At 41.6% G+C, this 22184-nt stretch overlaps 1 protein-coding gene across 5 annotated transcripts in view; it reads right to left on the reverse strand.

The window, feature by feature from the left end:
- The window catches only part of elp4 (elongator acetyltransferase complex subunit 4), a 338294-nt gene that overhangs the window by 115014 nt on the left and 201096 nt on the right, over nt 1–22184 (reverse strand). For all 5 annotated transcript variants that reach the window (XR_005944287.1, XM_041198285.1, XM_041198287.1 and 2 more), the window contains exons 8-9: nt 3051–3159; nt 1920–2026 (exon numbers count right to left, since the gene is read on the reverse strand). Coding sequence is in view for 4 of the 5 variants with exons in the window: in XM_041198285.1 (XP_041054219.1) it covers nt 1920–2026; nt 3051–3159 (216 nt within the window). In the remaining variant the exon portion in view is untranslated. The remainder of the gene's footprint in view (nt 1–1919; nt 2027–3050; nt 3160–22184) is intronic.

Genomic DNA, 22184 nt, shown 5'->3' on the forward strand with positions numbered 1-22184 from the left:
TTAGAATAAACCAAAAGAAGCAGCTCTTGTATATCAATTGGTACCCTAACTCTAACATAGTTAGCACACGCTTTTAAAAGAATAATAAATGTAGCCTAACAACGAAAGCCAAAGATGCGATTTGAACTCTTAACACTGTGCTGCATATATAATCAAAAATAAGGCATAGAAATGCAAGTGACAGCTTTAAACAGTTCATTTATGCACATTACCAAAGAACAAGTAGGATAAAAAATATTAAGGTCCTTATTTTTCATCAGGAATGTGAAATGGGTATTTGTTTGGTTCAATTTTACAGAAAATTGCTTTCTTTTACAGTAGCTCAACAAGGAATCAGAGGGTTATTTCTAACAACTTTTTTGATTTTACGACTTCTATATGTGGTGTTAAGTGGATATTACAGGAAGCATCCCAAACGAGACATCTACAACACTGCTCCCAAGATGACCCAATCGAACATTTGGCTGCTTGATTAACTATTAACTGCTCACAATGTGATTAATTAATGAAAGCCACTGATGACCATTAATTAGGAGGAGGGCATCGTAATTGTCACTGGGTTGAGTCTTTAATGATTCATAGGTTTTCTTCCGAGGGATGTTCGTGGGGGAGGCGGTGGGTAGGGAAGCAAGAGAGAAAAACTGAGAGGGAAAAAGAAGGGTGGTGACAACAGTTGCCTTATCAAGTAGCCAGTTAAGAGGCCAGAGGGTCATTGAAGGGCCACAGTGGTCACTCCAGGGTGAAGTACCAAACACCAAAGCGATGCCAACCCAAATTGACCAGCAGCTAGTGAATAAGACAAAATATGCTAATTTATTTGTGCTCAATTCTCTTGTATAAGCTGAAATAGCCAAGACAAGTGTCCTGCTTAAATGCTTTCCACTTGACAGGAGATTAAATAATATGGTTTGTCAGGGCTGCCCACTTATTTTATCTCCAGTGAAGACACTACACAAGGACTGGAGAAGAAATAATTATCACATCACAAAAAGCCACTCCTTAAATATGCATTCACCTTTTCATGCTTAGTTAATTAATACTTCAGCCTTAATTGGTTAACAGTTGTATTCATTCGCTATTTAGTATTGCTGGGAAAAAGAGAATAGATTCAATTCAGTCCCAACTCATCAGGATTATAAACACTGCCAATATTTCAGGTCAATGGAAAAGTTTGAATCTGGTCGTATGTTGGAATTAACCTTTGTAACCATTTTTTAAAAACTTACAGGCTAGCAACGTTTGCTTAATAAATATAAAGAAAATTATTGTTGCATTGGCATTTATTATTGCTATGACATTAGCTGCTTAAAATGTGTGCGGTGTTTTACAACTGATTTTCAATTAGCTCCCAGATACATGTTAAAGTATTTTCTGAAAACAAAGTAATGTGCTAGATGATGCAAACCAGCTACCATCAACATTAGCAGTTCACTACAACATAGAACTATGCAGTACTACGTTGAGATTTCCACTACATCCTACAGTACAACATATGGTTGGGACTTTAAATTATTTAAACCAACATTGTTAAAGAAGTTAAATTATATTTTGTTACCAAGATATTTTATTAATTTGGATCCACAATGGAGCAGATGGAATTAAATAACAGAAGCCGATCTCAGCAATTAATTTGGCAAAAGGCCCATAGTTTTATTATGTTATACAACTTTGCCTTAAGGTATGTTTGGGATAGTTACAAACAGACTCTTAGCTTGCAAATTAAAAATGCAGCAAAGAGGTTCTTTGCCCTCCCCCACTCCAAAGCCTTTCACAGACAAAAACGAGATGATGATAGCTTATATGAAAATTCCCTATTGCATATTCATATGGTGTATTAAGCTATTAACTTGCTAAACAACTTATTCTTATTGCATTATTAAAAGGAATGAAGTAAAATATCAAATCTCAATGTTTCCTACCTCAATAGTGAACAATTTTCGTTTCAATTTGAAAGCAAGATCCTTTGTATCAGGCACGTCACAGATTAAACTATTAAGACGAGGAATCTGACGAACATGCAGCAAACCTTAAGAAAAATTAAATTTTAAAAAATGCCATCATGCAGCTGCGTAAATTAAACAAGCTGACAGCAGAACTCTCCACATTTACATTCCTCACTGTCCCTTTTTAAACCAGGGATCGCCACCAGAAGCAATGAAGCAAACAGTGTGATTATGCTCAAGTAATCAAGCAGAATAAGATAAACAAAAATCCTTGTCCAAGTAAAACTAATTACATTTAGGTGCAGACATGGAGATATAAACAAAGAGGATTCTGATGCTTGTCAAAACGGAGGCCCATTTGTGATATTTTCCCTTGTATTTACAGTAAGCAAATGTGGCTATCACCTTGCTTGCTGCCCAAAAGCATTGCTGAATGATCTTTATTTTATTAAATGCACCAGTAAGCAGCCACGAAAAAATGGCTTATGGGTTGTAGACCTCGACTACAGCTTTGATTTAAAAAAATGTATTTTGAGTCTTCGGTCATTAACAAGTTGTTACATGCTGTTATGGTAAATAGCCCTTCAAACAGGCATAAAATTCAGGCTGAGTGTGTAAAACAAATGAATATTTGCAAATGAAGCTCGTTTATGACTGTTAGGAACTGGTGTACACATGTGCGGTCTGCTTTTAGCTTCGAGCAGTGTGAGCTCAAATCTAAGCTGATCTTTTGTGACAGGAACATTGGCTGAGTTGGTGCAGTCTAGTCATGGTTAAGGGAATTGGTAAGCTCACTGGCCGAGTGGCTGCCTGGCTTCCTCCGCATGAGTATTCCCAAAAGCCTGCCTACAATGATGCACATCTGATTGAGCACTGTCTTGGTAATTTGGCTTGACAACATGTGAGTAGTTGCCATGTTACTTTCACAGTCATAATGCACAGTAAAAGATAAACAGCCTGACCAATAGATTGCTACATTGGGAGACAGTCGAAATGCAGATTCTGAAATGAAATCAATTACTACCTTATGGCAGACAAACTAATTAGAGGGCAAACTGCTAAATATCTATAAGTCACTTGGGGTACTTTGGTTACGATTAGACTTACCGTGATAGTCCTTGTAGAGAGGATTGCTTGCTCTCTCAGAACCATTAAATGATTCGAGACCAATCACTGTATCTGACAATTTTACTACACGATCTATAATTGCTTTGTTCTGTAAGACACAAGAGAGGAAAATAGCTTTAAATGGTTTTCAAAAACATTTTGAGCATAGCAACAGAATAAACTTGGGATATTAGCACAACACGAATCATAACCTTTAAGCAGCATCACTGGTCTAAAACAGAGTTCCCAAATTATTGTGAAAATTAAATTTCCACAGAAAAGATACTTTGCTAAAATTTAATTGCGCTATCAATTTATTCTTATTTTCTTAATTTATTCCCAACTTAATTGCAGACTGTAAGTTAAACAAATTTAAGGGTTATCATTTTGTATTTAGATGCTTCAATGGTGCTAAAAATCATACATTTGATGTTAGTTTTCTTTGCACTGCTCATTTCTATACAGTGGATTTTTATGGACCGCATAATATTTTTATCCATGTCAAGTTAATCTGTATACACCAATTGGAAACTGAAAACAGTTTCAAGTAGATGTAGAAGCTGCAAAGGCATTGTCTATCATCTCTTAATATGCTTTAATAAAAGTCAGTAAAATGTGTACTGTATCCTGAATTAAATTATTACAGTTTAGGGTGGATCGAAAGAAATAGCTGCAGTGTGTGTAAAGATTTAAATAGCGCTAGTGGATCTCCTGTAGTGTTGCTCAACAGAAAAAACCTATGAAAATGGACCTCGTTATAAACTTCTTTATCCATGGGTGCCTCTTTCTATTTTGTTTCTTGTCTCTTTCATTTTATGCTTTTATTTTATGTTGTCCCTTTCTTTTATCTAGTCAGATTGTTCCTGTTTTCGTTTATTGTGTTTTTTCTTTAGTTTTGCTAAATGCTTCTTCATTCTTACGCTATTTCCATTTGCTTCTTTGTTGTTTTATATCTTTTATATTTTATTTAAGAATGATTTGATTTTAAATGCAGGGCTTTTGACCCATTGTTGGCCTAGAGTAAGGGGGGGGTGGGGGGAGGAAAAAGTAGCTGGACATGGTAATGCTGAGGCTGGGCTGGAGGCGGCAGTGATGGCAAGCAGCACTGAGATGCCTCATGCGCAAAAAACATTGGGAGGCAAAGCCCAGCTGAAGGGTGAGAGCTCCAGGAATAGAGCAGAAGGCAAGCTCAATGTTCCCAAGAGAGATGAGGCCTGCAGAGGAGAAAGCTGCTGGAGGTGTTTAAGATGTCATGCATTAGGTAGATTTACAAAAGGACCAACAATTTCATGGGAATAATTGTAAAGAATTGTAATAATCTATAAACAACAAATGGTCAACATACATTGAAACTAAAATATGTAAACATGTGACTTTTATATACAAATAGATGGTGAAATTGAAACCAAAAAGGAAATTGGGACTATCTATTCATACCGTTTATAACTTCTTTCAGGATTTTGCAATATTATTTCAGTAGATAAATTTTTATTGGTTAAACTGATTTTGAGCCTTTTTCTTCAGTTTCATAATCATTGTATTATTTATGTAATATAGGCGCAAATCTTTGCACATTCTAATTGCAATTTTTTTTTGCCACATTTTAAGTGGATTCGCAGACTGCTCTTTATTCTGCTTCATATTGAAACAACCAGAAATAATCAAAATGTTGCACAACGTTGAAGAAGAAATTCAATGTTTAAAAGGTTAAACAAAATAATGCCAGGTGTTAAAAAAAGATTTAGATTTCTAATGTGTGATATTGTTGGCGGAAGAACAGGAAGCAATTTATGAATATTCAGGGTGTTGCATGAGTATTGAAAACATATAAATGCAACTAAGTACAAAATTTTCTGCCATCATAATAAATAAATCTATAGGTAACTGCATAATAATGCAGCAAAGGGAAAATATCTCATTATGGAGATTTCTGAATCAGATGATGCCCCTTTGTTTTTGCAGGCACCTTGGAAATTTACACTTTTACAATCATAGAGACAATGCTATTCACAATCAACATTTTCTCCATTTAGCAGTATAATGCTACCAGTTTTTCTTGGAGCAGTGGAAGCATATTTATTGTGCATATTATTTAATAACAGACAGTATGTAGGGAGCTAAAAACTACAATTAAATGTTTTGGGCTCATAATCAGAATCTGCTGACTGAATTAATTAGTCTTGACTCCCTCCACAACATCCATTATTTTCAATATAATGATCAGAGTATGGTAGCTGCTTTGGTTCATTGTCACTCAATTCTTGGGCTGTGTATAAGTTATCTTTTCTGTATGATGTTATCGAACTATGTAAAATGAGTTAACATTAAAGCAGGCCATGATTGTGACTTTAATTTAATATCATCAATTCCCTGTGTTAGCAAGATTCTGGAAAATGCACAGTTACTGACAAGGTGCTATCATAAATAAAAAGTACGTGACTGTATTTACATGCAATCTAAATGTAGCATGGATCAATACACAGACAAATCAATTACTTAATTCCTGTAAACTCTTTAAAACAAAGCAAGGAAGTAAAGAAAGAGAAGAAAATATTCCAGTTAATGTAGGCATATAAAGCCACAAAAGCTGTTTAAAATTTAAGAGACAATAAGAACAGCTGACTCCTGTAATGAAGGTGCTGGCTAGAGATAGTGAAACTTCCAAATGAGCTTACACTAATCCTGCACCAAGTGTCCGCACGTTGATGGGAGAAAAATTATAGCCTGTCATCAGAAGCAGACAGGCAGGCCGAGGTCCAGATGGAAGACTGGCTGGGAGAGGGGGCAGGTGGGAAGAATGATGGGAATGTAACGGTAGACAGAAGACTGCTCCCTCTGCTGGCTAGACTGTCACTTGTTATAATTTCAGTGGTTCAGCTTTTTTTTATCCATTTTTAATAATTGTGTTTTATGGCTTTTTAAATAATGAACTGATTCTCTCACCACAAGCATTCCTACCCCTCCACCGACTGTTTAAATCTTTCCTTTAGGCTTCCAAATAAAAACAGCCCTTTGCCATAGTAGAAACATCCATTTCAGTCCTTCAATCAAGCTCACACTTTAGTCAACGTTCTGTATGATGATTTCCAGGGACTAATTACCAGCAATATGTGAAATGATCAAGTTGCTATTAATTAAGTTAAAAAGGGCATTAATACCACCATGTTACTCATTCACTACTTTCTAAATAAATCATTTCATCTCTGCACAAGAATTCTTTAAGTAATATGTTATTATCTACAATGATTTATACCAATTCAGTGATGAGCATGATAATTAAGACATCTAAGTCAGCCGAATGTGAAAACTAATAATACACAGATGTGACAGTAATGCAAGTTTTCTGTATTTTGATGGATACAAAGAGCATATTGGACACAGGAAAAATATAAGTGAGCGTTCTTAATTACAGTTACTATGAAGCATTTCTTCATTCTTTTTTCCCCAGAAGCAGCCTTCTTTTTACCCCCTCCTTTGCTTGCCAGGTTATTAGGGCTACCAGTGCCTTCTGTTACAGGATCTAACCGCACTTCTGTTTCATGTGATTTTGGCCTTAAACCAGCATCTCCCAGAGCAGGAGGGATCAGCTTTTTCCCCACTGTTTTCATATAAAGCCTGGCTTCAAAGTTACTCCAGCTCCTTGCTTTCCAGAAGGTTCCATCCCAGGAACTCTCGCCTGCCATTTGGTTTGCTCTCTCATCTCAAAGGAATTGGCTTGCAGTGTTCCCCTATGCTGAACTGGCATTTGCTCTATGAAGTGAGTTATTATTAAACTTTTAGGTCAATTGTGGCACTAACAACTCTTCTGAAGCTTTCAGCCACACAGTACAATTTGCCTGCTAATTAAATATTAATATAAAGTAGTGCATTTGTGGATAAGAGCTTTTATGTTCCTTCTCTTTCAGATGTGGGAAAAAGGTTCCAAGGCACATTTGAGTAGTTTTATTTAGCAATGCACATTTCAGTCAGTGAAATAAGCCACATGCTGAGATACTTTTATTGCGAAAATACTTAAGCTATGCACCTTAAAAAAACACTGATGTGCAACAAAGACAATAAAAATCAAATTTTCATCCAGGTTACATTCACCATTACTTATGATTAACAGTTAACAAATATGCAGCATAATCTATGATTATCTCTAGAAAGTGACGATCAGGAAATTACAAGAAAGGGAGTGATTTGTGCATGAAATATTTTGATCAGTAGGCTGATTGGTGGACCACCTAATCTCCTGGATGTGCCATTACTAGCATGGACATATTAACTCCTGAAGTACTGAAATGCATATACAAACACACAGACCGGTCCACAAACTGTCCAAAAAAAAGGCATTGTATTTTGTAAGGGTTATCACCAGTATCAGGCTTACAATCGATACGTCCTGCTTCTGACTCTTCAAACAGGGCAAATCCAGAGGTTTCTCTTCCGCTTTTGTGTACATAACAGTTGTATCAATGGCCAGGCACTGGGAAATCTGCAGATTGTGTAGCATGGAAGCCAAAGATTCCATATGCCTGAACAGATGACTCTATTCCCACACCATGATGAGAAGTTGACTGACTCAGGTTTATCTCATTCAGTCACAGGCCTAGAAATACCAGGCTATTTTCCACCATGATTTGCTCAACTCCCATTTCATTTCTGTGCAATTCAACAAATTTACAAGATGGTGCTTCACAATGAGTTAGTTTACCTCAGTAAGACTTTCTTTAGGTGCTCTCAAATATGTGCCCTTTGAACTATATTATATGTTGTGCAAACTTCTAATAATCAACATAAGACAGAATTGGATAAATGTAAAGTAGTAGAAAAATGTTTTATTTGTAATATTTAGTGAACACTACATAGTTGCATTTATAGTTTGTTCTGAATGCTACTTCAGAAGATTTGATATTATTGCTGACACAAGTTCAAAATACTACAGATGCTGACAATCTACCTCTTTGTAGATAATGATTACCGCACGTACAGGAAAATTGACCCGAGTTAAGATTCTATTATAACAGTATAACAGGCCAAGTCTCATGGGCTGCTCAGGTTGATTCAAAACCAATGTTGTTAGTTTTATGCACATCCATCAGGTTCCAGAAGTGAACTAAGTGTAGAATAAATACCTCTCAACATTAAATGGAATAAATAACTCATGTAACAAATAAAAGCAGCGCTGTTCAGTGAACTGTGTGTGTACCAGATATTACTGCTTAGTCTTGTAACTAGAGAAAGCTGTCTGTTGAAAGGGTATATTTATTTTAACAAACTTTCTATTTATATTCAAGTATTACTTGAATATATGACAAATAATGTTGACACTGATGTCTTCTTCCCTACTTGTTTTCTTTTCTCTGTCATAACAATTGCAAAGGCAATAAAACAATATGTTAGATATACATTAAGGGGGTCCCACACAGACTTCTATGATTGGAGGAGTGTCAGCATGTGACTCAGTTTGAAGCGGGAGAGCGGCAGCAGCAGCAGGGGTGCCCTCTCCTTTCCAATAAAAAGGCACATTTCTGAGGATTCGTTCTTCCTTTCATCATTTGTGGAACTGAAGAAAACAAAGTTGTTCAACAATGTGAACAGCTGCTATTATTAAACTAAAAGTCCACTAGTGCTTGAGACTGAGAGGCCCACATGATCAGCTGTCCTCTCATCTTGCCATCCTATCCAATTAACTATTAACATTGAGGGCTTTACACATGCTCTAAGGGACTCTTTAACAGGCTCCTTGGAGAGTGGAACAACTACACAGCAGGGACTCTGGGAACCGAGTAACATTGGCTGCATGAAAACCCTCGCCAACTTCACTCCACTTAATGACAGCTCACTCTGCAGTTTAGTGTTTAACTGAGACAGTCAGAAAGTTTCACTATTTTTCACAAAACAGTTTTACTGTACTGCTTTTGGAGCTGGTTAGTTACGAACAAAAGAGAAACATGCATCTGTTGAAATACCACAAGCCTGTCGGAAACTTGAGTGGTAAAAAAAAATGGATGAAGCAATTCTTGTCCAATAAGTTTGCTTTCAAAATATTAAAATTAATGCATTAATTTTAAAAGGAATATAGAAGTGCTAAGGCTTACAATGTATCTATAGTTTGCTTACTCTTACATTAATGACTTCCTCATACTCAACAGATTGCACTAGCGAAGTTTGAAGAAAACAGTGTATTCAATCTTTGGTGCAATTTGCTTATTATGTATGGATTATTCGGTATAGAATATTTAAGAATCAATCAAAATTAGTTTGAAAACTAAATTTGAGAATCATCCCTAACAAGAGAGTTCTGTTTTTTTTGGCTTGATAATTTTTTTTTCATTTTTATTCATCTTTGCAGCTTCTTGATTAGTTACAGATTTTTCAAAGTAACCAGGACATCTGTTCTTCGCCGTCTTTGGCAATAGTCACTACAACAATGCTTTGAACTCCTGCCTTTAAAAAAAAGCTAGATAATTTGCAGATAGAATAAAACTCCTTAAAGAACTCATTAAATGTCGACAATATTTGCTTGGCTTGCCTCCAAAATGTTTTTTCCCTTCATAAGGAACATTAGAGTACTTGCGCTGAATTTCTATGAAACCCCATGAGAACCAAAACAACTCAACATCTTCGGATTAGTGCAGTCACCGCCACTCAAAAAAGAGTATCAACTGAATCTTAAGTGGTTAAGTTAATTTTAGAATGGATTGAAACACTTTATTTTAGTAACTCTTTCAAATGATGATCAACATCCCAGAGTTTTGAAAGAGGTGGCTGTGGACATAGTGGATGCATTGGTGATCATCTTTCAAAATTCTACAGATTCTGGAACAGTGCCTGCAGACTGGAAGGTAGCAAATGTAACCCCATTATTTAAGAAAGGAGGGAGAGAGAAAACAGGGAACTACAGGCCTACCCTCCTGATATTAACAGTAAGGAAAATGTTAGAATCTATTATAAAGGATGTTCTAAGTAGGCACTTAGAAAATAATGGTAAGATTGGGCACAGTCAACATGGATTTAGGAAAGGGAAATCATGTTTGGCAAACCTGTTGGAATTTTTGCTGAGGATGTTATTAGCAGGATACGTAAGGGAGAAACCAATGGATGTGGTGTATATGGATTTTCAGAAGGCTTTCGATAATGTCCCACACATGAGATCAGTAAGCAAAATTAAATCTCATGAGATTGGGAGAAATATACTGGCATGGATTGAGGATTGGTTAACAGACAGAAAACAGAGAATAGGGTTAAACAGATAATTCTCAGGTTGACGGGCTGCAACTAGTTGGGTACCACAAGGATCAGTGCTTGGGTCCCAACTATTCACAATCTATATCAATGATTTGGATTTGGGGACCAAACACAGTATTTCCAGATTTGCTGATGAAACAAAACTTGGTGGGAATGTGGGTTGAGGAGGAGGATGCAAAGAGGTTTCAAGGAGATTTAAACAAACTAAGTAATTGGGCAAGAAGATGGCAGATGCAATATAATGTGGAAAAATGTGAAGATATCTACTTTAGTTGGAAAATACAAAAATGCAGAGTATTTCTTAAATGGGGAGAGTTTGGGAAGCGTTGACGTCCAAAGGGACCTGGGTGTTCTTATTCATAAGTCACTGAAAGCTAACATTCAGGTGCAGCAAGCAATTAGCAAGGCAAATTGTATGTTAGCCTTTAATGCAAGGGGATTTGATTAGAGGAGTAGGGAATTCTTGCTGCAGTTGAATAGACTCTTGGTGAGACCACACCTGGAATATTGTGTGCAGTTTGGTCTCCTTACCTAAGGAAGGATGTACTGGCCATAGAGGGAGTGCGGTGAAGGTTCACCAGACTAATCCTTGGGATGGCAGGATTGCCCTACGAGGAAAGATTGAGGAGACTGGATCTATATTCTTCAGAGTTTTGAAGAATGAGAGGTGATCTCATTGAAACATATAAAATTCTTACAGATCTCGACAGAGTGGATGCAGGAAAGATGTTTCCTCTGTTTTGGGGGGGAGGTCTAGAATCAGGGGGCACAGTCTCAGAATAAGGGGTAGGCTATTTAGGACAGAGATGAGGAGGAATTCCTTTCCTCACAGGGTGGTGAATCTTTGGAGTTCTCTACACCAAGAGGGCTGTGGAGGCTCAGTCATTGAGTATGTTCAATGCAGAGGTCGATAGGTTTCTAGATACCAATAACAGCAAAGGATGCGTGGAAAGTGCAGGAAGATGGTGTTGAGGTAGAAGCTCAGCCATGATCCAGTTAAGTGGAGCAGCAGGCTGGAGGGGCTGAATGGCCTACTCCTGCTCCCAAGTTCCTAAATAACACTGTCTGATTGTAATGCACATTTTTAAAAACACATATTAAGTAACCATCTAGGTTAAGGAGGTACTTTTTTCTTTTATGCTACTTTTTGCGCATGCTCTGAGCACAATTTTGGAATGACATCTATTTTCTTTTTTTGCTGAGTAATTATATCCAAGCACACCCAGGTTAGGTATGTGCTAGATGCCATGCAAAGATTCTCCCTATACTGGCCTTGGCAGTGCCCCTGATCTGAAAATACAGAACAACCCAACTGTACATATTTTTGATTTTCATTCACTGCATTCCATTCTCTATCTTTATTGGCTCTGACGAAGGGTTGCTGAGTTGATAGCAAATGCAGAGAACTTTTTGGGAAGTGGATTGAGTCCGCACTAATTTATCTTTGTACAACAATAATTCAGTCTATCTAAGCTAAATTCACTCACCGAAACAAAGGGGTGATACTTTTAAAAAAAAATATACATAACCAACTCTGGGGAAAAAACAGAACCATTCTAGACCTATTGGATGATCAAATCAAGGATGACACTCCAGTGCAGTACTGAGAGAGCACTGCAATATATGGGTCAATATTTATCCCTCAATCATCACTATAAACACAGATATATTGGTCATTATCATATTGCTGCTTGTGGGAGCTTGCTGTGTGCATATTGCCTGCCATGTTTCTGACATTACAATATAGTGGCAATACTTCAAAAATACTTCACTCACTATAAAGCACTTTGAGAATTCTGGTGGTCATGTAAGTGCTGTGCAATTGCAAGTCTCTTTCTTTCTTTGAACAAACTAGTAAGGACTACTTCAAGTCCTTTGTTCTCTTTGAAGACTTGTGGAACATAATTATGTAACAAGCTCAGTCTATAGCAGAATAGTTATTTGATTACCCCACAGATCCACACTCATCAGGCTCACTTAATAACAAGTCTAGATTATATCCTTGAATCCAGCTAACCACCTTCTTAGGTAGTAATTCAGGATTGAGCATGATTTACGCCCACTCCAATTCGATGGTTCTTGAGATTGCTGAAAAGTCAAATGCACAATCTGAAGACTGTGCCAGTTGGGGCAGTTGGTGTTTGAAGGGCCAGGCTGATGAGGTGTTTGGAGGTTTGTGTGCTGTCTCTCTCCCCAACTTTGATGATGCTGCTGTGTGCTCCCCACACAAAGTCACTCCTGAATAAACTATCTCCATTTTGGTTGGTCACAAGCCAGGGACTTCCATGAGTTTTCTAGGAAGTTTGACTGCTTCAAGGATGCTTTGAAGACCTTGTTAAAGCATCTCCGCTGTCCTCTTGGGTTGCCTGCCATAACCAAGCTCCGAGTAGAACAGTTGCTTTGGGAGTCTGATGTCAGGCATATGAATGACATGTCCCGCACAGTAGAGCTATTTTTGAGTGATTACCACCTGGGCATGTTGATTTGGGAGGACATTGCTGGACCGCCTTTCTTGCTGCTGGATTTGAAGGACCTTATGAGGACACTGCTGGTGGTAATTTTCCAGTACTCTGAGGTGCCTGCTGTAGGTTGTCTAAGCCTTTGAAGCTTTTAGGAGCACAGGAATCACTGCTGCTCAGTAAACATAAGATAAGAAATAGGAACAGAAGTAGGCCATTTGGTCCCTCAAGCCTGTTCTGCCATTCAATAAGATCATGGCTGATCTGCTTGTGTTTCGAATTCCACATTCCCATCTCGCCCCGATAACCTTTGATTTCCTTGCCTAACAAGAATCCATCTACCTCTGCCTTAAAAATATTCAACTACCCCACCTCCACTGCCTTCAGAGACAGAGAGTTTCAAAGTCGTATAACCTCCAGAAAAAAAAAAAATTCTTATCCCTGTCCTAAAAGGGCGACCCCTAATTTTAAAAATGCCCCCTCGTTCTGGACCACAAGAGGAAATATCCTTTTCACATCCACCTTGTCAAGACCGTTCAAGATCTTGCATACTTCAATCAAATCACACCTCACTCTTCTAAACCAGTGGAAATAAGCCCAGTCTGTCCAAACTTTGCTCATAAGGCAAACCACTCATTCCGGGTATCGATCTAGTAAACCTCCTCTGAACTGCCTCCAACGCATTTACATCCTTCCTTAAATAAGGAGATCAAAACAAGATGCGGTCTCAACAATGCTCTCTATAACTGAAGCACAACATCCTTACTTTTATAACAAAAAAAAACAGAATTACCTGGAAAAACTCAGCAGGTCTGGCAGCATCGGCGGAGAAGAAAAGAGTTGACGTTTCGAGTCCTCATGACCCTTCGACAGAACTTGAGTTCGAGTCCAAGAAAGAGTTGAAACATAAGCTAATTTAAGGTGTGTGTGTGGGGGGCGGAGGGAGAGAGAGAGAGAGAAAGAGGGAGAGAGAGAGGTGGAGTGGGGGTGTGGTTGTAGGGACAAACAAGCAGTGATAGAAGCAGATCATCAAAAGATGTCAACAACAATAATACAAAAGAACACATAGGTGTTAAAATTAAAGTTGGTGATATTATCTAAACGAATGTGCTAATTAAGAATGGATGGTAGGGCACTCAAGGTATAGCTCTAGTGGGGGTGGGGAGAGCATAAAAGATGTAAAAAAAAAAATTAAATAATTTTTTTTTTCTTTTTCTCTTTTTATAATGGAAATAGGTGGGAAAAGGAAAATCTATCTAATTTATTGGAAAAAAAAGAGAAAAGGAAGGGGGAAACAGAAAGGGGGTGGAGATGGGGGAGGGAGCTCACGACCTAAAGTTGTTGAGTTCAATATTCAGTCCGGATGGCTGTAAAGTGCCTAGTCGGAAGATGAGGTGTTGTTCCTCCAGTTTGCGTTGGGCTTCACTGGAACAATGCAGCAAGCCAAGGACAGACATGTGGGCAAGAGAGCAGGGTGGAGTGTTAAAATGGCAAGCGACAGGGAGGTTTGGGTCATTCTTGCGGACAGACCGCAGGTGTTCTGCAAAGCGGTCGCCCAGTTTACGTTTGGTCTCTCCAATGTAGAGGAGACCACATTGGGAGCAACGAATGCAGTAGACTAAGTTGGGGGAAATGCAAGTGAAATGCTGCTTCACTTGAAAGGAGTGTTTGGGTCCTTGGACGGTGAGGAGAGAGGAAGTGAAGGGGCAGATATTGCATCTTTTGCGTGGCCATGGGATGGTGCCATAGGAGGGGGTTGAGGAGTAGGGGGTGATGGAGGAGTGGACCAGGGTGTCCCGGAGGGAGCGATCCCTGCGGAATGCCGATAGGGGGGGTGAAGGGAAGATGTGTTTGGTGGTGGCATCATGCTGGAGTTGGCGGAAATGGCGGAGGATGATCCTTTGAATGCGGAGGCTGGTGGGGTGATAAGTGAGGACAAGGGGGACCCTATCATGTTTCTGGGAGGGAGGAGAAGGCGTGAGGGCGGATGCGCGGAAGATGGGCCGGACATGGTTGAGGGCCCTGTCAACGACCGTGGGTGGAAAACCTCGGTTAAGGAAGGAGGAGGACATGTCAGAGGAACTGTTTTTGAAGGTAGTATCATCGGAACAGATGCGACGCAGGCGAAGGAACTGAGAGAATGGGATGGAGTCCTTACAGGAAGCGGGGTGTGAGGAGCTGTAGTCGAGATAGCTGTGGGAGTCGGTGGGTTTGTAATGGATATTGGTGGACAGTCTATCACCAGAGATTGAGACAGAGAGGTCAAGGAAGGGAAGGGAAGTGTCAGAGATGGACCACGTGAAAATGATGGAGGGGTGGAGATTGGAAGCAAAATTAATAAATTTTTCCAAGTCCCGATGAGAGCATGAAGCGGCACCGAAGTAATCATCGATGTACCGGAGAAAGAGTTGTGGAAGGGAGCCGGAGTAGGACTGGAACAAGGAATGTTCCACATACCCCATAAAGAGACAGGCATAGCTGGGGCCCATGCGGGTACCCATAGCCACACCTTTTATTTGGGGGAAGTGAGAGGAGTTGAAGGAGAAATTGTTCAGCGTGAGAACAAGTTCAGCCAGACGGAGGAGAGTAGTGGTGGATGGGGATTGTTCGGGCCTCTGTTCGAGGAAGAAGCTAAAGGACCTCAGACCATTCTGGTGGGGGATGGAGGTGTAGAGGGATTGGACGTCCATGGTGAAGAGGAAGCGGTTGGGGCCAGGGAACTGGAAATTGTTGATGTGACGTAAGGTGTCAGAGGAATCACGGATGTAGGTGGGAAGGGACTGGACAAGGGGAGAGAGAAGGGAGTCAAGATAACGAGAAATGAGTTCTGTGGGGCAGGAGCAAGCTGAGACGATCGGTCTACCGGGGCAGTTCTGTTTGTGGATTTTGGGTAGGAGATAAAAGCGGGCTGTCCGAGTTTGGGCGACTATCAGGTTGGAAGCTGTGGGAGGGAGATCCCCAGAGGAGATGAGGTCAGTGACAGTCCTGGAAACAATGGCTTGATGTTCAGTGGTGGGGTCATGGTCCAGGGAGAGGTAGGAGGAAGTGTCTGCGAGTTGACGCTCAGCCTCCGCGAGGTAGAGGTCAGTGCGCCAGACAACAACAGCACCACCCCCTTGTCAGCGGGTTTGATGACAATGTCAGGGTTGGACCTGAGAGAATGGAGTGCAGTAAGTTCAGAGAGAGACAGGTTAGAATGGGTGAGAGGAGCAGAGAAATTGAGACGACTAATGTCGCGCCGACAGTTCTCAATGAAAAGATCAAGAGAAGGTAAGATTCCAGAGGGAGGGGTCCAGGTGGAGGGAGAATATTGGAGATGGGTAAAAGGATCCGTTGAACTGGGAGAGGACTCCTGCCCAAAGAAGCGAGCCCGGAGACGAAGACGGTGGAAGAAGAGTTCAGCATCATGCCGAGCCCGAAATTCATTGAGGTGAGGGCGTAAGGGTATGAAACTAAGTCCTTTGCTGAGCACTGAATGTTCAGCATCGGAGAGGGGAAGGTCAGGGGGTATAGTGAATACACGGCTGGGGTTGGGATTGGAAGATGGGGTGGGGATGGAGGGACAGGCCAGGGTGGAGGGTCCTAGATGGGTGTTGGTGTCGATGAGTTGTTGGAGCTTGCGTTCCTTAGCACTTGAGAGAAAGAGAAAAAGTTTCTTGTTGAGGCGTCGGATGAGACGAAGAATAAAATGAAACTGGGGGCATGCGCAGCTTTGAAAAAGGGTACGGCGGTGCTGCTGGAGGGAGAGGTCGAGTGCGTTCATATGGCGGCGCGTGGCACTGAGTGTGGATTTCAGAATGTGACGGGAACAGCAGTCCGAGAAACGTTTTATGTCCCGGAAATACCTGTAATCCTGGGTGGGTTCGAAACATGAGGGGTGGAATTTCAGTTGAAATCCACGTGGGGTAAGTCGGAGATGGAGACAGTCACTGAGAAAGGAGATGTGGCTGTGAAAGCGGGTTTTAGTGAACACCTTGTCAAACACCAGGAGGGAAATGGAAAGCAAGGAAGGTGAGCAGGTCTCAGCTTGCTCCTGCCCCACAGAACTCATTTCTCGTCATCTTGACTCCCTTCTCTCTCCCCTTGTCCAGTCCCTTCCCACCTACATCCGTGATTCCTCTGACACCTTACGTCACATCAACAATTTCCAGTTCCCTGGCCCCAACCGCTTCCTCTTCACCATGGACGTCCAATCCCTCTACACCTCCATCCCCCACCAGGATGGTCTGAGGGCCTTTAGCTTCTTCCTCGAACAGAGGCCCGAACAATCCCCATCCACCACTACTCTCCTCCGTCTGGCTGAACTTGTTCTCACGCTGAACAATTTCTCCTTCAACTCCTCTCACTTCCTCCAAATAAAAGGTGTGGCTATGGATACCCGCATGGCCCCCAGATATGCCTGTCTCTTTATGGGGTATGTGGAACATTCCTTGTTCCAGTACTACTCCGGCCCCCTTCCACAACTCTTTCTCCAGTACATCGATGATTACTTCGGTGTCGCTTCATGCTCTCGTCGGGACTTGGAAAAATTTATTAATTTTGCTTCCAATCTCCACCCCTCCATCATTTTCACATGGTCCATCTCTGACACTTCCCTTCCCTTCCTTGACCTCTCTGTCTCAATCTCTGGTGATAGACTGTCCACCAATATCCATTACAAACCCACCGACTCCCACAGCTATCTCGACTACAGCTCCTCACACCCCGCTTCCTGTAAGGACTCCATCCCATTCTCTCAGTTCCTTCGCCTGCGTCGCATCTGTTCCGATGATGCTAACTTCAAACACAGTTCCTCTGACATGTCCTCCTCCTTCCTTAACCGAGGTTTCCCACCCACGGTCGCTGACAGGGCCCTCAACCATGTCCGGCCCATCTCCCGCGCATCCGCCCTCACGCCTTCTCCTCCCTCCCAGAAACATGATAGGGTCCCCCTTGTCCTCACTTATCACCCCACCAGCCTCCGCATTCAAAGGATCATCCTCTGCCATTTCCGCCAACTCCAGCATGATGCCACCACCAAACACATCTTCCCTTCAGCCCCCCTATCGGCATTCCGTAGGGATTGTTCCCTCCAGGACACCCTGGTCCACTCCTCCATCACCCCCTACTCCTCAACCCCCTCCTATGGCACCACCCCATGCCCACGCAAAAGGTGTAACACCTGCCCCTTCACTTCCTCTCTCCTCACCGTCCAAGGGCCCAAACACTCCTTTCAAGTGAAGCAGCATTTCACTTGCATTTCCCCCAACTTAGTCTACTGCATTCGTTGCTCCCAATGTGGTCTCCTCTACATTGGAGAGACCAAACGTAAACTGGGCGACCGCTTTGCAGAACACCTGTGGTCTGTCCGCAAGAATGACCCAAACCTCCCTGTCGCTTGCCATTTTAACACTCCGCCCTGCTCTCTTGCCCACATGTCTGTCCTTGGCTTGCTGCATTGTTCCAGTGAAGCCCAACGCAAACTGGAGGAACAACACCTCATCTTCCGACTAGGCACTTTACAGCCTTCTGGACTGAACATTGAATTCAACAACTTTAGGTCGTGAGCTCCCTCCCCCATCCCCACCCCCTTTCTGTTTCCCCCTTCCTTTTCTCTTTTTTTTCCAATAAATTAGATAGATTTTCCTTTTCCCACCTATTTCCATTATAAAAAGAGGAAAAGAAAAAAAAAATTATTTATTTTATTTTTTTTTACATCTTTTATGCTCTCCCCACCCCCACTAGAGCTATACCTTGAGTGCCCTACCATCCATTCTTAATTAGCACATTCGTTTAGATAATATCACCAACTTTAACTTTAACACCTATGTGTTCTTTTGTATTATCGTTGTTGACATCTTTTGATGATCTGCTTCTATCACTGCTTGTTTGTCCCTACAACCACACCCCCACTCCACCTCTCTCTCTCTCTCTCTCTGCCCCCCACACACACCTTAAACCAGCTTATGTTTCAACTCTTTCTTGGACTCGAACTCAAGTTCTGTCGAAGGGTCATGAGGAATCGAAACGTCAACTCTTTTCTTCTCCGCCGATGCTGCCAGACCTGAGTTTTTCCAGGTAATTCTGTTTTTGTTTTTGTTTTGGATTTCCAGCATCCGCAGTTTTTTTGTCTTTATCCTTACTCTTATGTTCAATTCCTCTCATAATAAAGCATTCCATTAGCCTTTTTTGCTGCACCTGCATACTAGCTTCTTGTGACTTATGTGCTAGAATTATGTAGCCATTCTCCATTTAAGTAATACTTTGCTTTTTTATTCTTCCTGCCAAACTGAACAACTTCTCTTTTTCCCATGTTAAACTCCATTTTCCAGATCTTTGCCCATTCACTCAACCGATCTACATTCATCTACAATCTCATGTCCTCTTCACAAGGTACTTTCCTACCTTTTTTTGTGTCATGAGCAAATTTAGTTACCATGCTACTGCTCCCCTCATCTGAGTTATTGATGTAAATTGTATTAAGTTGAGGCCCCAGAGCAGACCCGTTTCACATCCTGCCAATCCGAAAAAGACCCATTTATGCATGCTGTCTGTTTTCTGCCAGCCAGCCAATCTTCTATCCATGCTAGTATGTTAACCCCCTACACCATAAGCTTTTATTTTCTGCAATAACCTTTGATGTGGCACCTTATCAAATGCCTTCTGCAAATCCAAGTACAATACGTCTACAGGCTCCCCTTTATCCGCACGATAAACCATGACCTTAGTCTCGGGTTTGAGATCCTGGTCTTCAAATACTCTTTTCCTCAGTTGGTCAAGCTGAGCTGGCATATTGGAGGTGTTGTTATCTATGTCCACCTTTGTTGAGAGAAGTCTCCCAAGATATATAAAATGGTCCACATTTACCAGGATCTTGCCAATGGTCTTAATCTTCAGGGCGAGTTGTTGTGCTGTGGGAGCTGGTTGGAAGAGGACCTTAGTTTTCCAGGTACTTAGTGAAAGGCCTATTTGTGTATAAGCTTCAGGGGAGGAGTTGACAATGACCTAGAGCTCAGTTTCTATGTGAGCGCACAAACAAGCGTCATTTGTAAACTGATGCTCTATGACTGAGGTTGGAGCGGCTCTGGTTTTAGATTGAACAGCTTCCCAACTGTTCTCTAGATTATCTTCACTTCTGTGTGTAACTTGCTGGAGGTGAGGAAAAAGGAGAAGCGAGTTGGTGCAATGATACAATCTTCTTTGATGCCAGGCTTCAATGAGATACAGACTCTGCTGATTCCGTTGGTGAGAATCACTGCTTGCAGGTCATTGTGGAACTGGTGGAGGATGGCGACAAATTTCTGAGGGCAGCAAAATTTGAGGAGGATAATCAATAAGCCTTCATAGCTAACAGAGTCAAAGGCTTTTGTGAGCTTTAAAAAAGCCACGTACAGAGGTTGGTGCCAAGCAGTGGATGAAAACCACAACGTGCCTCTGGAAGGAATGTTTTAGCCAGTGGGAGGAAACAATTGAGGGGATCCTCGCAACAATCTTCCCTGGGTTAGATAGCAGGGAGATCCTCTGTAGTTTCCTCAATCAGACTTGTCTCCCTTCTTGAGTACAGACATGACTACAGCATTCCTGAGATTCCCTGGCATGTACTCTCTGCCCAGATGAGGGATATGAGGTTGTGCAGTCGTGCTCTGAGTGTATGTCTGCTGTGTTACAAAATTTTGGCAGGAATTTCATCTGCTCAGAGGCCTTGTTCTCTTTCAGCTGTTGAATGACTTTTTCAACTTCCTTCCGGTCTGGGGTAGTGCTGAGACTGAGCCAGGTGGGGTATTGAGGATTTGAGTTGAGGACTCTGAAGTCTCAGATAGAGAAGTTCTTCAAAATGTTCTCTCCAGCGAACTCTGACCATCTCCACTCTTGATGAGCCACTGGCTAACTTTCAGTGGGATGGGGGCCCTTGAGTCCTTGGGCCATAGGTGTTGATAGTGCTGAAGAAACTGCACATGTTGTTGGTGTCCGCAAGTTATTGGATCTCCTGCGCTCTTTCTACTAACCATTTGTTCTTTATGACATGGATTTTATGCTATAGTGCTGCCTTCAGCTACCTGTAGGACCGCTGAGTTTCTGTTGAGGTGTGATGAGCTTTCCAGTATCCAAAATCTTTAAATTTATTCAAAGCTGAGTTAGACAGATTTTTGTTAGACAAGGGAGTAAAGGGTTATGGGGTGCAGGCAGGAAAGTGGAGCTGAGACCACAATCAGATTGCCACAATATTATTCAATGATGCGGCAGGCTCGAAGGGCTGAATGGTCCACTCTTGTTCCTAAGTCTTTATTCCTAAGTCTTAACTCGGTCCTGTATCTCTTGGGTCGTTTTCATCAAACCAGTCATGGTGTTTCTTGATAGAGAGATCAAGAGCCTCTTTGCAGGTGCTTGTTGGTGGACTTCAGGATCAACCAAGCACTTTAAACACACTGTAGCTCTTGGTGTTGAATGTTGAGAGGTTGGCAATGAGGCGTTGACTGACAAGGGCTACCTTGGTGGAATCTTTTGAGGCCTTCAATGTTAATTTTCTTCAGCATTGCTTCTGTTGTATCCGCTGTTTGGGGCCAGGCTAAAGGATATGGTAGATCAGATAATTGGTGATTGGTCCAGCAGTCGTCGGTGCCTGTCATGGCACGGGTGATGAGGACATCTCTGCGGTCCTTTACTTAAACTATGGCCTCATCTGCTCCCTCAAGTGTAGGAGCATATGTGCTAATGACAGTGGCACACTGTTTCCTTGTTAGGGTGAGCCAGGCAATCATGAGGCACTTGCTTACCCCTCCCTATTGAGGAGCCAGACAAGCTTGTTTTGGATGACCAAGCCCACCCTGCAAAGGCATCGTTCTTCTTCTCAAAGGCCCTTCCAGAAAAAGGTACAGCTGCTTTGTTCCTCTAGTTGGTCATCTCCTGCATGTAATGCATCACCGCCATGGCAAAATAAGGCCATTTCCTGCTTGACTGAATATGCCAAAGTTCTTGCTATTGGGCTGGCCCAATTAGAATGAACTCCTATGCTTCCAGCAATGGCAATCTAAGATCCTTCCTAAACTTCACTATTCTGAAATGGGCAGCACTGACATGCATAGTCAGAAAAGATGACCATCCATTACAATTATTTTGAAACTTGGCTATACTCGGGAAAACAGAAAGGCGTGGCATAGCGGCATTGTCACTGGACTAACATTCCAGAGACCTAGGATAATGTTCTGGGGACCCAAGTTCAAATCCCACCATGGCAGAAATTTGAATTCAATAAACCATTGCTGATTATTGTAAAAACCCATTGGGTTCACTAATGTCCTTTATGGAAGGAAATTTGCTGCCCTTGCCTGGTCTGGCTTACATGTGACTCCAGGTACCCACAGCAATGCGGTTGACTCTTAAATGCCATCTGAACAAGGGTAATTAGGGATGGGCAATAAATGCTGGTCTAGCAGGCGATGCCCACATCCCATGAATGAATAAA

This window comes from Carcharodon carcharias, chromosome 10 (assembly GCF_017639515.1).
Source record: "Carcharodon carcharias isolate sCarCar2 chromosome 10, sCarCar2.pri, whole genome shotgun sequence".
In the NCBI taxonomy this organism is placed as follows: domain Eukaryota; kingdom Metazoa; phylum Chordata; class Chondrichthyes; order Lamniformes; family Lamnidae; genus Carcharodon; species Carcharodon carcharias.